The sequence below is a fragment of the Dreissena polymorpha genome, chromosome 13 (assembly GCF_020536995.1).
Source record: "Dreissena polymorpha isolate Duluth1 chromosome 13, UMN_Dpol_1.0, whole genome shotgun sequence".
NCBI lineage: Eukaryota > Metazoa > Mollusca > Bivalvia > Myida > Dreissenidae > Dreissena > Dreissena polymorpha.
The window spans coordinates 49106981-49127449 of NC_068367.1; the positions used below are offsets into that span (position 1 = coordinate 49106981).

Genomic DNA, 20469 nt, shown 5'->3' on the forward strand with positions numbered 1-20469 from the left:
AAATGTGCAGCTCCATAGGATGCACATGCATGCCAAATATCAAGTTGCTATCTTCAATATTGCAAAAGTATTTATAAAATAAGCGATTTGGGCCACATATATTTGACCTCTGACCTTGAAGGATGACCTTGACCTTTCACCACTCAAAATGTGCAGCTCCATGAGATACACATGCATGCCAAATATCAAGTTGCTATCTTAAATATTGCAAAAGTATTCATAAAATAAGCGATTTTGGCCACATATATTTGACCTCTGACCTTGAAAGATGACCTTGTCCTTGACCTTACACCACTCAAAATGTGCAGCTTCATGAGATACATATGCATGCCAAATATGAAGTTGCTATCTTCAAAATAGCAAAAGTTATTGCAAAATGTTAAAGTTGGCCCAAACAGACCAACAGACCAACAGACAGACAGGGCAAAAACAATATGTCCCCCACTACTATAGAGGGGGACATAAAAAAACGCATAAAATTGAAGACCTTTCTTTCTAGATTCAAGTTTTAAAGGCTTCTTTTCCAACCCTAAGGAAGTGATGAGTAGCAAACATCATAATACCTGAACAGACGGTGAGTTATTCCCAGTCTGTTCTGGTTTTATACTGGTTTTATATAGCGATTCTCACTACGACCCCAGACAGCACTTATATCGCTTTTTTTCCTTCTCAGAGAATTGCAGTTTTTCACAAATTTGATAAGTTTGTGACACAAATTTTCACAATGCAAAGAAGTTTTCGACTCAAATTTTCACAATTTTTAAGAAGTGTGCAACTCATTTTTTTCTAATTTTGAACTGTTTGCAAACACATTTTTTGCAATTTCTAAAAGGTTGCACCTCATTTTTCCACAAAATTAGGGGGCCAAAGCTGCTTCACAAAGATGGGAGAAAAGCCCTGCGCCAAAGAAACTTACGTCGACTTCAAATCGCTGCTGACTGTCGTCAAGGAAGTTGATAGTGCAGGAGATGACCTTGGGAGTCCTGTCGGGAGGGTAGTGGGCCATCTCCGTGGCCTGAACATTATAGCTGCCTTGAGAGTGAAGCCTCATGGACATTGCCTCCTGCAACTCTGTAATTACAACAGTATACATGAGCTTTCTTCTGGGGAAAAAACAGGCTTTATGCATGTGGGATAAGTGTCATCCCACATCGGCCTTTGCAGTCCACACAGGCCAATCAGGGACAACACTTTCAACTTTTATTGCATTTTTTGTTTAAAGGGAGGTCTCTTCTTAGCGAAATAGAGGCAAAAGTGTCTTCCCTGATAAGCCTTGTGTGAACTGCATACATGTAGGCTAATCTAGAACAACACTTTACAAAAGTGTCTTCCCTGATAAGCCTGTGTGAACTGCATACATGTAGGCTAATCTAGAACAACACTTTACAAAAGTGTCTTCCCTGATAAGCCTTGTGTGAACTGCATACATGTAGGCTAATCTAGAACAACACTTTACAAAAGTGTCTTCCCTGATAAGCCTGTGTGAACTGCATACATGTAGGCTAATCTAGAACAACACTTTACAAAAGTGTCTTCCCTGATAAGCCTGTGTGAACTGCATACATGTAGGCTAATCTAGAACAACAATTTACAAAAGTGTCTTCCCTGATAAGCCTGTGTGAACTGCATACATGTAGGCTAATCTAGAACAACACTTTACAAAAGTGTCTTCCCTGATAAGCCTGTGTGAACTGCATACATGTAGGCTAATCTAGAACAACACTTTACAAAAGTGTCTTCCCTGATAAGCCTGTGTGAACTGCATACATGTAGGCTAATCTAGAACAACACTTTACAAAAGTGTCTTCCCTGATAAGCCTGTGTGAACTGCATACATGTAGGCTAATCTAGAACAACACTTTACAAAAGTGTCTTCCCTGATAAGCCTGTGTGAACTGCATACATGTAGGCTAATCTAGAACAACACTTTACAAAAGTGTCTTCCCTGATAAGCCTGTGTGAACTGCATACATGTAGGCTAATCTAGGACAACACTTTACAAAATTCATTTAGTTCAGTTTTACCAGACGACTTGAAACCCTGTAACTAAAACAGTATAGGTAATGTTTACCTTTTACAGTTCATGTACATATTTTGAGTCGTTGGAAGTGCCCTACAAAATTCCAATTATATTAAAGACCTTTAATAGTAGATTTAACTTTAAAAGGCTTCATTTCCCACCCTAAGATACTGATGAGCAGCATTTAATCGAAACAGCATGCCTGTTACTTTCAGGATGTTCTGGTTTTATGCTTGTTGCATATAATTCTTTTCACATCCCTTCCGAGTTTAAAACGGTTAAATTGCATTATATGTTTGTTGTTCTTAAAAATAGGACAGGTAAAATTCCAAATCAGCACAGAAAAACACCTTACTCCCCACCCACCCATCTAGGCCAGGTAAGTTCTCTCCCTCCTACATGTAGGTAATTTAATAATGAAAACATGTTCAAGTAATACACCCTGACAGCCACAGCCTAATGAAAACAATATTGAGTGCCAGTATTTAAAGACTATCAGGGTTGTCATTATTAACCGATTGCCGATAAAATTCATCGGTTAAAATCACCAGAAAATCGGTTGTTTTTCCCGAATCTTTAAAATTGCGATCGGAAGTTTTGATCTCGCAAACCGAAAATAATTGACGAAGAATAACCGTAGAGCGTTTTGACCTGTGGCCGTTATGACTAGCTACCGCGACCTTGTTTTGTAAAACGGCTTTTGATTGGTTTATCGCGTCGGCATACGGCCAATCATGTGGCGCGGTAGATATTAGTCAACATTTCTCTCTCGAATGGCTGAACCGAAAAAGAAAAAAATTTAGAGCCTTGAAGACTTCGGTTTTTTTAATAAACCGAAACCTGGTGAGATCGAGTTGGATTTGCACAACAGTTTATGTATTGTTCCCCGTTTGTTCAGATGCATGCGTATACATACCGCACGATAATTTAGCCGCAGACCCTAAACTGCAAAAGCGTCGCGCATCGTAGAATAATTATGAACTGTGCATTCTCAATCGATATATGATGTTTCAGTGATAAACGAAATAAAAAAATATCATGCGGTGTTTATACTTTTTTGAGAGTTTGTTTTGTTGAACAAAGTGTTTGTTTCAAGTTGTGTTTTTGCATCGATTTTTGCAAGGCAATCTTGGGAGGACGTTTTTCATTGCTTCGTTCTGTTGTTACAATGTTCAAGGTAAGACAAACGATTTGTGTTCTATTTCTATTTGATACTTTTGCAATTAAACAATACTATTGATTCAATTGGCAGGGTTTTCCCTTGCACACAAATTAAGTTAATTGTCATGTTATGAGCTAGATGCATATTGTTTCCATTGTTCTGATGGAAAACCAACACACTTTGTAATTTAAAATTACTAATTTTGAAACCTTATTGTAACAAATGCAAATTTTTAGGGGACATTATGACTCCCTATTTTTCTCGTCCTAGGGAAAATCCTGAATTGAAGACAAAAGAGAAAGTAGCTTTCAAATGCACATATTTACCTCATCTGGCTTCAAGTGAAACTTTGTTTACACAATAATTATTTTGAGATATGGTTTTATTTCTTTTTCTTGGGTGTTGATTGACCGAGCGCTTAGAAGCTATATTGAATAATAATAGTATTATAATGAATCTAGCAGCACTCAGGAATATTTTTATGTCCCCCAGTCTTTACTAGGGAACATATTGTTTTTACCCTATCTGCTTGTTGGTTTGTTTGCGTCAAACTTTAACATTTGCCATAACTTTTGCAATATTGAGATAGCAACTTGATATTTGGCATGAATGTGTATCTCTTGGAGCTGCACATTTTAAGCGGTGAAAGGTCAAGGTCATCCTTCAAGGTCAAAAGTCAAATATATGAGGGACATACTGTTTCACAAACACATCTTGTTTGCTTTGGGTTTTGCATTTTTTTACTCATTTTTATAATAGAAATTTAACAATGTACTACGATTTGCAAAGACATCAGTATTTTGAGAAATAGGAAATTGCAAATCATCGGGTCTATTTTGTGTAAGACACAAAGTTTTGGACGTATTTGTGTTTCAGGGTCTGATGATCAAAATAGGAATGCTGTTCCATCAGGTGGCTCCAGGGGTGATGTAGAATCTATTGCCGATCCACAAAGTAACGTGACTCAACCTGACGTAACTAAGACACACCCAACAAGTAGCGTAACTACTACCGACTCGACGAGTGGCTTGATGACGACCAACCCACTAGTTACTGATTCACCATCTACATCAGCTTGTAAAACAACAAATAGCAAACCCTTTTCTAATGAGGAATGTCTTCAATTAGTTAAAGCATTATTTGATGGGTCTGAAAATAGGGTACATAACAGGTATCTTTGTCTGGAGAAATTTTGTACAGATATTTCAGACACTGAGAAGAAAAGACTTCTCCCTAAAAAATTTAATCATGGCAAACTATCAGATTATTGGTGGCTGTGTTTTTTAGAGGGTGAGGGCATGTTTTGTGTTGTGTGTAAAAAGCACAGTATGAAACATCGTCTTAATAAAAGGGATATATTTGTTAATAAACCAGGAACACGGTTTTTGGAGGATGCTTTGAAAGGCCATTCTTCGTCTGATACCCATAAGGCGGCTATTGAAACTGAAATGGTGCATAAACAGTCATTTTTTCACAAAGAAGTTTGTCAAAAGAAGAATGTTGAAACATCATTATATGAAAAGGTATTCTCAACTGCCTACTTTCTTATGAAAAACTTTATGCCAGTTAGAAAACTTCTACCAGTGTTGAGTATGATAGAAAATGTGTATGATTACCAAAATCTGAAGTACTTTGATCATAAATCAGTGGGTTCGCAGAGAGAGTTTTTCTTAACATTAGGTGCAACTGTGAAAGAGTCTGTGATGGAAAAGGTAAAGAAAAGTGCTGCGTTCGGTATATTGTCAGATGAAGCCTGTGATATCAGTGTAACCGAACAGCTCATAACATTTGTTCAATATTTTGATCATGATACAGGTAATGTCCATGTGTCGTATTTGTCCTGTCAAGATGTACTAGAAAAATCAAGCTCAGCAAATGCTCAGGCCATATCAGACCTTCTTGTAGATACTGTAGAAACTAGTGGACTTGACATTAAAAAGATGACAGGGTTTTCATCAGATGGTGCGTCCGTAATGGTGGGTAAAAGAGGAGGGGTAGCTGCACTACTGCGCTTGAAGAATCCGACTCTAATTAATATACATTGTATATGCCACAAACTTGCTCTATCCTGCACTGACAGCAATGAAGGTATTACATACATCAAGGAAGTAGAACTTATCCTTAGACAGCTGTGGTCTTATTTTGAAAATTCTCCCAAACGGATGGCAGCATATTTAAAATTGCAAATGCAGTTCAAACACATGAACTTGAGTAAAGGAGCTTCAAAAACTGTAGCATCACGCTTAAAAAAGGCATGTAGAACCAGGTGGCTGAGCCTTGACTCATCTGTCAAAGCTGTGCACAATGATTATGAAGCTCTCGTGACAACACTAGCACAGACTCAAACTGAAGATGCCATGGCCCTGGGGTTACTGAAAAAGATAAAAACTATGAAATTCCTTGGCACAATCTACATTCTCAAAGATGTATTGCCAGTTTTGTCAAACCTTTCTAGAGTGTTCCAAAGAGATACATTCTGTTTTTCATCCATAATTCCTGAGATTAATCGGGCTAAAGACAAGCTTAATGGTATTCTTGAGGAGGAGACCCCTCTTGTTTCTCTTCAAAGTGACATAGATTCGTATACAAACATCAGTGCTGAATTATCAATGTCCCCAAAAGTGATGGATGATTTACAGTCATTGTTCAAGAAATACATCACTGCCTTGAAAGACAACATAGATCACAGATTTGGTGATTCTTCAGTAATATTGACAGCTTTCTGCATTTTTGATCCAGTAACAGTTCCAGGAGACTCAGCCCTGTTCAAAGAGCATGGGAATAGAGAAATCCAACAGATAGCCACACACTTTTTTGCAGATAATGAGGAGGACAGAAATCAACTTAAAAATGAATGGAGTGGCATAAAATATCATCTGAGGGACACTTTGAAACCAAATATTCCACAGTCTGTTCTTGACAACACACACAAGATCACCACTACAGAATGGTGTCTCTGTCAACTTTTGTCTGTGACAGTGTACAAACAATTCTTTCCAAAACTGTGCTTTGTAGCAGAAGTGGCAGCTTCACTTCCAGTTAGTAATGCCTGGCCAGAAAGGGGAGCTAGTGCTCTCAAGAACATAAAAACACGACACAGAAACAGAATTCAAAATGACTTGCTTGATGCTCTGATGCAGGTTACTGTAAATGGCCCAAAGTGTGAGGATGCAGGGGAACTAGTTAAGTCAGCAGTGTCTCAGTGGCTTAGTATGAAGGACAGGAAAAAGTTAGCAGTAAGAGCTGAGAAGTCTACATCAACAGCAGCAACTGCAGCAGCTGCTGCTACCACTTCCACAGAGTCAGGGATGCAGACAGATGACACTCACTTGGTTATTGGTCAGGATGAACTACGAATGGAAATTGAAGCTGCGATGAAAACACTCTTTTTAGAGGAAGAGGTTGGGGAGTCTGACCAAGAAGATGACCAAGAAGATGACAGCTTTTAACATGTACAGTGTCAGTATACTAAAAATGTAAAAATCTTTAAATTTTCTTTTCTTTTTAGACCTCATTTTAACTTTTTATGCTCTGAGAATAGGAGTATTTTGTACCTCAAAATGTCTGAAAATCGGTTTCGGTCGGGGGGCTTCGCCCCCCTGATCCCCCTACCAGGGCGTTGCCCTGGACCCACAAGGGTGCCTAGGCGGCCCACTTGACCCCCGGCCTAATCGGTTGCTTTTCAAAAATAATCCCTTGTTTTTAAACATAATGACAACCCTGGACTATTACAACATGCAAGTGGTGGCAAAAGATCAAAATAAAGGAAAACACAAAAAGCATGATGAAGGTGTTAAATATTATTCTGATAACTAACAAAATGCCCGTAATAAAGCATAATGATGTAAATCTAAGGATCCAATCTTCAAAAGCAAACACACATCAGTGATGATAGAAAGGTGTTTGATGTAATAAATCGAGGCTTTATGCTCTAATATTTATCCACAAAGGTAAACATAGCAGTCTGCAATATGTACAGTGAGATATTTCCAACAAGTAAAAATCATCATTGTCAACTGAATGAAATGCAATGATACTATTTTTGCAGATGTAATATTTAGTATAAATATTTTCAGAAATACAATAACACTGGATTCAAGTGTCCCTTTTTACCACATGGGCCTCAATATTGCAAAACTTGGCATATATGTCAGCAAAACACAATAGTATTTCTTAAATTTGGGTTCATTATATTTTCTGTTAATACCAATTATACCATTACAACACACTCCCAATTGTTCTGTCAACTAATTTTTTCCACTACAATTTAACCCTTCCATTCTACAAATGCTTGGGAGACAAGGTACCTGACCCATGAACAATGCTTGGACAAAGACACAGCGTTTGTTATCAACACTTAACTGCCTTCAATAATTGTTTATCATAAAAAATATTTTATTGAATAAAAACAAGGGGTCATAATTCTGCAGAATATTGACTGCATCCCAAATCCCTTCCTCTTAAATAATATACACATTAAGTGGGGAAAACATAAGCAAAATCCACCAAGGAGTCAATTCTTAATATATCCTACAGAAGTTGAACAAAACTCCTGCACACCTTTTTTTCACCTACATGTACCTAGACCTGACCTGAAAACCAATTTCTGTAAAAGCCTCACATAATGGTTTCTTTCAGTGAGACAGATAAACAAAGCCTTCCTGTTTACAAGCTTGCTTCCCAAAATCATCAATAATGTTTATGTAGAGGGTAAATGATGGCACACCTGGCTTTGGAGAGGACAACCCTTCTGATGTCATCATTCTCAATAGGCTTTTGTGGTGACTGGGATAACATCCAATACAAACTGTCCATCTTTTATGTTTACACATGCCTTTGTAAATTATATCCATACTATAGAAATAGCATTTTGGAAGTAGTGGATATTGTCTACATGTGAACTCAGATACAATTTTACAAAGGTTGCTTAGTGGTTTTTGTTTTTCACAAATTGTGTTGGGCTGCGTATTTGATGTAAGTATGCTGGAATGTGGATAACATTGTAAGTCATAGTAACAAAAACAAATTGTGATTGCAAACACCCCACTCCATCAGACAAGACAATCCCATTATTGAGCCATCACAAAATCCAATTAATGTTCTACACTAAATACATAAAACAAGAGGGCCATCAGGCCCTCAGGCGCTCACCTGAAAGGAACTAGACTATTCTGAAAAAAAATGCAAGCTGATTCATGAAGATTATTTTGGACCAAAAAATTGACTTTTAATATGTTTCTTTTATATTTGACTTTGTGACCTAGTTTTTGAGCTCATATGACCCAGCTTCAATCTCTGGCAAAATTTCATTGGGACAAATGTTCTGACCAAGTTTCATAAAGATTGGCCAATAAATGTGGCTAATATAGTGTCAACAAGTTTTCACTAATGCCATATAAGGACAAATGCCCCCCCCCCCCCCCCCCCTGGCAGCCATGTTTTTCAACAAACCATAACATTTTCAAACTCACTCAAGCTATTGTCAAAACAAAAGTTCAGATCAAGTTTCATAAAGATTGGATAATAAATGTGTGTTCTAGAGTGTTAACAAGGTTTTGTAGTAAATAGCCATTTAAGGAAAAATGCCACGCCCCCTTGCGGCCATGTTTTTTAACTGATCTCAACCATTTTTGAACTTAGCCTAGATATTATTAGTTCAAATATTCTGACCAAGTTTCATGAGCATTGGACCACAAATGTGACTTCTAGAGTGTTAACAAGGTTTTACCATACAGTAAAGCCATATAAAGAAAACAGCCCCGCCCCATGGCGACCATGTTTTTCATTCAACTGAAACCATTTTTGAACTCGTCCAAGATATTATTGGGACACATGTTTTGACCAAGTTTCATGAAGAATGGACTAAAAATGTGATTTCTAGAGTGTTAACAAGATTTTACTATAGCCATATAAGGAAAAATGCCACGCCCCCTGGCGGCAATGGTTTTCAACCAACCGTAACCATTTTTGAACTCGTCCAAGATATTATTGGCACACATGTTCTGACAAAGTTTCATGAAGATTGGACTTAAAATGTGACTTCTAGAGTGTTAACAAGGTTTTACAATAGCCATATAAGGAAAACTGCCACGCCCCCTGGCGGCCATGTTTTTCAACCAATGCGAACCATTTTCGAACTCGTCATAGATATTATTGGGACACATGTTCTGACAAAGTTTCATGAAGATCGGACAATAAATGTAACTTCTAGAGTGTTAACAAGGTTTTACTATAGCCATTTAAGGAAAACTGCCACGCCCCCTGGCGGCCATATTTTTCAATCAACCGGAACCATTTTCGAACTCGTCCAAGATATTATTGGGACACATGTTCTGAGTAAGTTTCATGAATATTGGACAATAAATGCGGCCTCTAGAGTGTTAACAAGGTAAATGTTGACGACGCACAACAGACAAAAGGCGATCACAATAGCTCACCATGAGCACATTGTGCTCAGGTGAGCTAAAAATCCAATTAATGGCCGCTGTAAACCCTCTTAGCATTCTATAATTGACCCTCAAAAATCCCACCAGAAAATCCTAAGATTGACCCTCAACCTCAACCAAAGAACAGCAACTATGTAGATCTACGTCTATACCTCCATTGAGTTACTTTTCATTGCATAGTTTAACAAGTTCTAAATTGTTAGTCCAGAAGATAGCTAGTTGATGTTACCTCGGGTTGTCTAACAAATTCTAAATTGTTAGCCCAGAAGATGCTAGTTGCTATTACCCCAGGTAGTTTAGCAAGTTCTCAATTGTTAGTCCAGAAGCTAGCTGGTTAATATTACCTCGGCTATTACACTTGACCTTAGAGCATTATGATAAACAACTATGGCCCAATAATATCATTAACTTAAAATATACAGTACAGCCAAAGCGGAACAAACGTATTTCGCGATCCGCGGCGGCAAGGCGAAACGAGTCGATGCCGCGTCAGTCGTTGAAGCCGCGTCAGTATGCGGCGGCAAGTCGCATTTCGCCGCGAAACTTCGCATCTGTCCGCCGAGGCATGCCGCGGTCCGCGACATGATGCCGAGTCGATGCGATCATGAAATTTTTTTTTTTTAATTATTAGTTACATGTAGTTAACAAAATTTGAAAGAACAATTATAATAATAATTAAAATCATAATAAATTTATTGTGCGCGGATTGTATTAGCATATACATGTAAGCATAGGTAATGTGTCTGGCCAATTATTAAGTTTGTTTCCCGCCCGTAGCGTATGTATTTCACACATAAACAAGGTCACGTAATTATGTTTTCGCACATACAAGTGGTCAAGGCTCCAGCATATGGTGGATTTATAAATTAATTGCATGTTGATTCCGCTATTATATTTTAGCTGAGAAAATTAGCAGTTTGAAGCCACATCAATAATCAAGACGGTGACGACGTATTTGTAGTTTTGTTAATTATCAGCTTATTACAACTATTGTTTGAATATGCGTATATAAACACGTTTTATTTTGTTCATATTATACAGTTAATATCGCTACTAATTACCCGATAATCCCGTATATTCCAGTTTTAAAGCAAATGCTGGTAAATATTTACGATACACAAACATTCTCGATATTTCCTTAAGTATCAAATACATTTGGGCATTTGTTACTATTTATAGAGATGATGAAATAACGTCTAATCGGGGCGTTTTTTTTCTCCACTGAACACGCGATTTACGCCTGACGTGATGTTCATGTATTTATACAACACAAAATACACCCAAACTATCCAAACGACGTTCTACATGTCTGCATAATTTTCGCGCGCTTTTTATGAAACAAAGGATATTTTAGCACTGTTTATTTGACGCTAGAGTTTGCCAAAGGACGCGTTAGCATTAAAATTCTGAAGTGTGTTTCGGATTACAAATATAATAATGATAATCGAACGAAACATAAACAGTTGCGCGTAATTAATTCTACGCTACACATACATGTACATGTAGGTGGATATCTTTTCACTCGATCCGCCGCGTACGTATGCGGCGGATTTACTCCGCGAAAGCACGCGAGGTTAATACAGACTCGGCGTCGTTGCACGGATCGATGCCGAGTGCCACGGCGATACGCCGCGTGAACACACGATTCGGCCGCCGCGGACTAATAATCTGGCCGTGGCGTAGCCGCGGATTATGTTTGTGCCGCTTTGGCTGTACTGTACATCCAGAATACTATGGGAAAATTCAATTTTTGACCTCTAATGACCTTGACATATGAGGAAGAGAGACAGCTCTATACATCACATACCAACTCTCCATGGTTGTCATTTGTATCTAGTTATTTTAAAGTTGCATGATAATCACAAAAATACAGTCTAAAAAGCTGTTTTTTGCCTCATTTGATCTTTCTAAGAGTTACCTTGACCTTTAGGTAGTGTGATGGGTTTCACACATGGTGGTCATTTGTGAAAAAACCATTTTAAAAATGCATGATGAACAAAGTTACAGTCAATACAAGCTGTGTTATGGCCGAAGATGACCACTGACCTCTAAGTATAACCTTGACCTTGCGGCAGGGAGACCGATGGGTATGATGATGGGATACATTTGTGTCAAGGCTCTAAACCTGGTGAACAGAGAAAACTAACAGACTTTGTATCCTGGACCAATTTTATTCAGAACTCGTTTTTTGAAATGTTTAACTAATACATTAATTGTTGTATTATATTTGGTAAGTAAAGTTGTGTCCAAAAAATACAATAATATCATATTACAAAGATAGTTTCATCTTTCACAGAATGTTAAATAACTTAAATGATCCAAAATAATAGGATTACAAACATTAAATGGAATAAAACAGGAGAATCACATGTCTGTAAGTTTTATCAAACAAAATATTCAGTATAAATTGATTTCCTCCAAAGTGGAGAAATCCTCAGGACATCCTATGTGACAAACACTTAAAGAACTGTCTCTTTATTATTAAAAAAGCATACATTTTCTTAATAGATATAAGATACTTTATTGTAATTATCTACAGGTCTTGGCATGTATCTAAGATTCTTGATAAAACAAACACCAGACCTGGGATTGGGGTGTTTGTGTTATCAATCAACATTTTCACATCCAACAAATGTGACCTCCACTTCACAACACAAACACACACATACAATGCAGGCCAATAACCAGGGGCAATAGTGTCATCGGCTGTCTTATCACCATGAAATAACACAGACTTGAGCCAACTAGTGTATAAAGCCTAGGCAAATGCCCTTCCCACTCATCACTATGTGCTAGAACACAGTAGGAAAGCTTAGGCACAATTGAACCTTTCAAGCCTTGCTCTGAGAAAACCGGGCTTATATTAAAGCATGTGCGTAAAAATTCAATCAACCTTAGCCTGCGTAGTCTGCACAGGCTGATCAGGACAGCATACTCCGCCTAAACTGAAGTGCCGCTTAGAATTGACTTTTTACAAAAAATACCATGAAAGAGGAAAGTGTTGTCCTTGATTGCATTCTGCACAGGCCAATCTCATAAAGAACACTTAAAGCACATGCCTTAAACCCCTTTTCACAGAGCGCGACTCATATAATTTGGTATGCCCAGAATCATCAAAAGTATGAAGTCAGTGTCAGACTTGTGTCTAAGCTGTAATTGAAGACATGTACAAGCACTCAAAATTCTACACATTAGGTGTTATCAAACTAATGTTTTCATATGTCGATTACAAGTAATATAAATGCTTTCCATTATAAAACTAACCTGGGGAACAGTTTCCGTTTTCAGCCATTTCTGGAAAGATATCGAATTTAACTTCCTTTTTGAAGAGATATCAAGTTTGTCTCCCTTTTTTCGTATACCAAGATTATCTTCCTTTGTTATACAATTGCCATCATCAAACTTAAATTCTAATTCGTTGTTTTTACTCGAAAATGGCAACATACTGCTTTATCCACCCACATTGTCCTCGCACATATGTATGTTCACTGAACTATTTCTATGTTATAAACATATTTGTCGTTCAATCTCCTTCAGTTGCTGCCCTTTAATTAAAAGAGCTCATTTCACCCTCTACAATATTTAATCCACATCAGAAATGGCTTTACTTTGTATCACTATATCACTTCCAAATGTGCTTGTTGTTGTTGTTTTTTTAAGAAACCTTTCTATACAAACTATAGAGAACTTCCTTTTTAAATCAAATAATCAAATTAAACACCGTGACCTTGCCACAAAATCTTATTTTTTATTCTTTCCATAAGTTCAAGCATTAAAAATATATATTCATAAATTATTCATACAAATGTAAGACATTGCTATTTCACTGATGCTAAATGTAAGTCTGGATAATGCCTTTTGCATTGACTTTACAAATTCAGACAAACACACTTTACAAAATGCAAAAGAAATGCAACAGCAATTTCTCAGTGTCAGACATTCTGTGTGTGAGCAATATTAACCTGCAGGTTGGAAGGAATTTCACACCTTCCACTGCAATACTGCTAATAGCAAAATTTAAAGATAAGCCCACCCCTCTTATAGAGCTCTGATGCTGATTAAATTGAATTAAAGATCTCAGACTTAATATTTTAAACTTTAATTTAACTGTGATTGTCTTCTTAGTTTCATGGGTTTTACCACCGTTTTCCATGTTATACACCAGAAACAAATCACAGTTCATTCAAGTATCATTGAGTCCATCACTTGTCATAAAGTTGCAATCATCAAATAATCTGTGTCACTGTTCCAATAGAGTAATCAAAAGCTATATATGTATTTTAAAAACTTGTTGTTGTATGTGTTGTTGTTGTTGTTGATGGATTTTTTTTTATTGTGCGTGTGTGTGTGTTTTGGTTATTGGGGGTAGTGGTAGAATACTGATAAATTAGGCTGCCTCTTGATGTATAATTAAGGCATCTTGTAATATAAACAAACCAACCCCTGGCTGCAATTAGCTCTAACCTGCAGGCCACTAAACGGTCTTGACCAAGTTTCTCATGAAGTGAGTGATTATAAGAAAGAAAGTAATGGGTATGTGTTTGTATTTTGCTTGTATTTTAGATGCCAGTACATCATTTTAAAATCATTTGCCCCACCTCCTCATACGAAAGTGGGTCTTATGCCCATATGTAGCCAGTACAGCTCCAGACCAGCTCCAGACGAGCCTTAATATCAGTGCAGACTGGTAAGGAGTCAGCATGTCCCCTTATAATACCACAAAACCTTGTGTAACTTTATAGCAGGCTGCATAATCCTGACCACATTGCGCAATAATGCAGGTTGTGCTGGACCCATCATGGCTGCATATGGCATAAGAACCACTTTTGCATTGCACCATTTCTTAAAAAAGCCAGGGTAAATACAACTTAAAAAAGTTAAGACATTAATATTGTCAGATATCAATAAATTTTCCCATTTAAATTGTATCCATTTGCTCACACTTTCTTACAATATACAAAACTGCCACTGTACATAACATAATTATAACAATATAGAATTTGTCCTCAATTTCTATTCACAGGATAGCCTGAAATGCCTGGTATGGGTAAGAAGCCAGGTTTCAACATGAAATAATCCCAGGCAAGCTGTTACAGCATAGAAAAGTTCAAAACTGGTGTACCTGGTTGTAATTAGCAACACAAATACTGATCATTCATGATGGAATTTAATGATTCATGCCTCAGTCATTATCAGTGTACTGTAATCCTCATTAATGCAACTTTGTGCTCAAGTTTTCTTAATAAGAAATTCCTACTCATGATTTAGCAGTCTAACAACCATTCAAATCAGTGATTGGGTATTCTTAACACAAGTTTGCTAAACATAAAATATAAAATCTTTGTTACTATTGTAAAATGTTTTGTTTCACTTTCCCACATCCCCCCCCCCCCCCGATTAATGATCATGTTTTATACTGAATACTTATTGAATTATTGAATAGTGTTATTAATGGTCAACATCATTGTAGCCCATTGGTAACAACATATACAAGTGGCATATGCAAGTCAAGCAACATTTAAATATCATCACATGTTAATGTCAGTCACAGACAACATGACATGTGAATGAAGCTTTTGCAGTCATGTTGCTTACAGCCAGGAATAAATGTTCCTTGCTAGAAACATTGACATAAGGTATCAGCACAAACGACAAACTGATCATGCTTAATATACAATGTCTATATAAATCTGTTGTCTCATAGCCTTGACACTTACAAATGAATCATGACAAAACTACCAGCAGAATCTTGCTTGTATTCACATAATTACTTGATTACAGAAAAATCAATTTGTCTCTGACTACAACTTTCCAGAAATCAATAATAATTATAATTACTGCCATTTAATTCCTAATCTGGGGAAAGGGTTGGAGCAGATATCACATTTGAATGCCTCAATCATGGTTTTAGTGGCACAGAGGGTCTTGACGACTGGAAGGTCATGATGCCTTTACTATCATGGGCAGTGAATCCTGATTCATATTTTAAAGACCTTGCCACTTTTTGCAACAACAGCCTCTAAACACCAGCTCTGGGCTCGGGTAAGAGGTCTGGGCCTCTCTATAACAACATCCTGTAAACAATGGCTCTGACTTCAGTACGGATGTCTGAACCTTTCTACTAAAACAGCCTGTAAACACTGGCTCTCACTTCAGTATTGATGCCTGGACCTTTCTTCTACAACAGCCTGTAAACACTGGCTCTCACTTTAGTATTGATGAATGAACCTTTAAACTACAACAGCCAGTAAACACTTTCTCTGACTTCAGTATTGATGCCTGGACCTTTCTACTACAACAGCCTATAAACAATGGCTCTAACTTAAGTATGGATGTCTGAACTTTTCTACTACAAGAGCCTATAAACAATGGCTCTGATTTAAGTATTGATGTCTGAACTTTTCTACTACAACAGCCTATAAACAATGGCTCTGACTTAAGTATGGATGTCTGAACTTTTCTACTACAAGAGCCTATAAACAATGGCTCTGATTTAAGTATTGATGTCTGAACTTTTCTACTACAAGAGCCTATAAACAATGGCTCTGACTTAAGTATGGATGTCTGAACTTTTCTACTACAAGAGCCTATAAACAATGGCTCTGATTTAAGTATTGATGTCTGAACTTTTCTACTACAACAGCCTAAAAACAATGGCTCTGACTTTAGTATGGATGTCTGAACTTTCCTACTACAAGAGCCTATAAACAATGGCTCTGACTTAAGTATTGATGTCTGAACTTTTCTACTACAAGAGCCTATAAACAATGGCTCTGACTTAAGTATGGATGTCTGAACTTTTCTACTACAACAGCCTAAAAACAATGGCTCTGACTTAAGTATTGATGTCTGAACTTTTCTACTACAAGAGCCTATAAACAATGGCTCTGACTTAAGTATGGATGTCTGAACTTTTCTACTACAAGAGCCTATAAACTATGGCTCTGACTTAAGTATGGATGTCTGAACTTTTCTACTACAACAGCCTATAAACAATGGCTCTGACTTAAGTATTGATGTTTGAACTTTCCTACTACAAGAACCTGTAAACACTGGCTCTGACTTCAGTTTTGTTGTGTGAACCTTTTCCCTACAACAGATTGTAAACACTGGCTCTGACTTCAGTATTGATGTCTGAAACTTTCTACAACAAAAGCATATAAACAATGGCTCTGATTTCAGAATGGATGTCTGATCTTCCTGTTACAGCAACATTTAAACACAGACTCTGTTAAAAGTATGTATGCCAGGGCCTTCTACTATAAAAGTCTGTAAACACTGGCTCTGATTTCAGTATGAATGTCTGAACCTTTCTACTACAAGTCAGTAAACACTGCAGGCTCCATCTTCTGTATTGATGTCTGAACCTTTCCACTACAACAGTCGGTAAACAATCGCTCTGGTTTCAGCATGAATGTCTAAAACTTTCAACTGCAAGAGCCTGTAAGCAATCACTCTGATTTCAACATGGATTTGTGAACCTTTTTACTACAACAGCCTGTAAACAACTGCTCTGATTTCAACATGGATTTGTGAATCTTTTTTAAAACTACAACAGCCTGTAAACATGTATTTGTGAACCTTTCTACTTCAACAGCATACAGAAACAGGCTATGATTTATGTATGGGTATCTGAACCTCTCTCCTTTTAAAGACTCAACTGGGAAATATGTGTGTTATTCTTTGATACTTGAAATGTTCTGACATGCATATTTTCCAAACTAACAAGCATTCAAGGTTTTTCAGATTTTCTATCTTGCCCCTTTATAGCATTACACTGTACCTTTTGCGATTTTACATCATTCCCTGTATACATTGTTTTTCTTTCAGTTTTTTCAGTCAATTAATTGATTCAACAATAGGTCTTTTAATCCATCTCTACTAAAAAATATGATATTAAAATACTTTTATTGTTTAAACCTAACCTCTTTGGCAATAAACCTGCTAAATTCGGTTGATAGAACCCCATAAAATATTGCCTTAAGTGTCATTTTGGCATGTAATGAAGTCCATATATTAAAGATTCAAGAAATCAAACAAACTTTTAATAATTTAAGGACATGAAACGGGTCATGAAATAACGTAGTTTTCCTATCTTGCGGAACCCTCTTACAGCAACTTTAAGACAATTTTTCTCTCCCAGGACATTATTGAACATTGAAGTATTAAATAGTTGTACTAAATATACATCAAAACATCACCTAAGACTGAATAAGCCCTATGATATCGTACATTTTGTACCATTGAATAGCGATACATTATACGAATACGAAACTTTGAAGTATGCACTGTGACCTATATTGGATAAACGCAGTTTCAACTCACAATAAAGCATACACAAAAACACATAGTTGGGAAGTCAGTTAAAGTATGAGTCACTACCACATTCCTTTATACAATTGACACCTAGCCATTCAAGCTCTATTTAATCTCCACTGGGACACTGATTGTTGTATATCTTCAACACAATTTTCTACATCCAAAGAGGCTTCAAACCACAGTACCATCCAGGAGAAATGAAGCATTCTTAATTTACATCCATTATAGAAAAACATTGCATTTAAAATTAAAGGATCCTACTTAAAGCTAAAGTACTTCCTATTATTGAGAACACACGCTTTATCGTCTACTACAAACGTTCAATTTACAACCCAACTGCCAATATTGACAAAATGCTACCAGTCTGCAGTGCAAATACTCGCCAATACACGAGATATTCCTAGAATATTTTCCAATAGTGGAATGGTTTCATGTTCAAATGAAAGCATATAGAAAGACATTCAAGCTGCAAATATCTCTTCACAATTTTCATGGCCAACAGCCCATCTATGAATAGAACTGACCTTGAGACCTCTATTGTCATTGGACCACTATAGTTCTTTTGCATTATGTAAAATAAAATGCAGCTTTTTTTAATACATTGCAAATAAAAGTCTGTTATGACATTACCCATACAAATCATTTTGAAGGATCAAAAACAATATTATGTTAAGACTGCTTGACCCATCACCATTACACAGGCACAGTCATTCATTTGCATAAGTACTTCATCAATATCTGATTTAATTATTTGAATACAAATACAAATTAATTCATAATTCATATTACTCATACTAAGTTTTACAGCCAGAAGTTCACGAAATCTTACAGATTAAATGTCTTCATTGTTTTCAGCTGCAATCTTCTCTGTAGTGCATTTAACTTATTTATAATGGCATAAGAGCAAGGATCACAATAGGTAAGGGTCGCAGCAATATCTGTTGTTGATCTGTTTGTAAATATATGAGCCGTGCTCTGTGAAAAGGGGGTCTAATGCATGTGGGTAAATTGTGGTCCCAGATTAGCCTGTGCAGTCCATGTTTGGATGTAGATGCAGACTGCACAGGCTAATCTGGGACAACACTTTACTCACATGCATTAAACCCCCTTTTCACAGAGTGAGGCCCATATTCCTTCTCCATTCTGCATATTTATTCACTAACCAATACTAAAATGACTTCACACAAAATACTACTAAGAGATTATGAACTTCTCCAGTCAGGATTACCAGGGTAAGTGCTTGTTCCCTGGTACACAGGTAAAACGAAACAATAAAATAATGTCAGGAAAAAAGACATAATAGATTTTGCAAGTATAAAGGATAATTATTTAAAATCTCTTCATTTTCTGTAAGAATAAAATACTTAAAGGTACCGGTATATAGGTAATAAAACGACAACTTCTGTGAGTAAACATTAAAATGTATGCATTAACCCATTTATGCCTAGCGTCTAGAAAAAAGGCCTTGGCAAACAGCGTAGACCCAGATGAGACGCCGCATGATGCGGCGTCTCATCAGGGTCTGCGCTGTTTGCTTAAAGGAATTTCTGTAAGAAATATTTTAAATATAGAAATAAATATACTAGACATCCCTGATTTTGGAAATAAATCTAGGCGGATGGGAAAGTCCACTAGGCATAAAATGGTTATTTAACAAACAATTTTTAAAACCTACATGAACAGTTTAAAAATCAAGAAAGCAACATTAGTGTTCAATAAGCATGCTCACACCAATCCAATGTCTTACATGCATGTATATCCAACAATTGAGAACATCATTAAGAATAAATTATCTGAACTCAACCAAGAGCAAAATGATCATTAGTTAAATATCTGGGCCAACCTTATGTCAGACGCTGAAGAATTAAACGACTAACCACATGCTTTTCATAGTTCGGGAAAAAAACGCATATAAACTACCAATAACCAGTATTAACACCATTCTACAATTCAAATCAGCAGAAACATGCTATGAAATTCACAGCAATACAGTTGGGCTCAAAACAAAACCAAGGGCAAACAACTTCCAGCAACCAATTGCCATGTTAGTATAACAAGAGCCTTTGGTCTTTTAAACACAAGGTACTTACGCCAATATTACCCTTAGCTGATGCAATATTCTGTCACAAACTGGTAATAAATGGTTATAACCTACGCCAAGCAATACCAATTAACTGCAAGGAGGTCGTCGAGCATAACCAAAGAGTAACCATGCCAACGAGATAACCCAAACACTCGTACCAAAGGTTTACCATGCCAATAAGATTACCTGAGAATTTGAAATCCGGCAGCCGAAAGTCGCCCATGCCGATGATACTGGACTCTAGTTCCCGGCTTTCCTGCCATTCCCCAAACTGACTCTTCAACTGGGACCACGCCTTCTTCATCATTGGGCCCCACTTCAATAGACTGTGGCCGCCCAACCAGAAATTATTTAATGACTTTTGACACGGCTGCCCCAAGGTCACAAGAAATGATTTAATGTCTTTTGACAGGGCTCCAGTTACCACTACCAGCTATAT

General features: G+C 37.0%; 1 protein-coding gene across 1 annotated transcript in view; it reads right to left on the bottom strand.

The window, feature by feature from the left end:
* LOC127854648 (tyrosine-protein phosphatase 1-like) overlaps positions 1-18254 on the bottom strand; it is a 35472-nt gene extending 17218 nt beyond the window's left edge. Inside the window, exons 1-3 of the mRNA XM_052389711.1 lie at positions 17954-18254; positions 12893-13173; positions 917-1071 (exon numbers count right to left, since the gene is read on the bottom strand). Coding sequence (XP_052245671.1) covers positions 917-1071; positions 12893-12920 — 183 coding nt within the window. The 5' untranslated portion in view covers positions 12921-13173; positions 17954-18254. The remainder of the gene's footprint in view (positions 1-916; positions 1072-12892; positions 13174-17953) is intronic.
* Positions 18255-20469: the final 2215 nt, after the last annotated feature.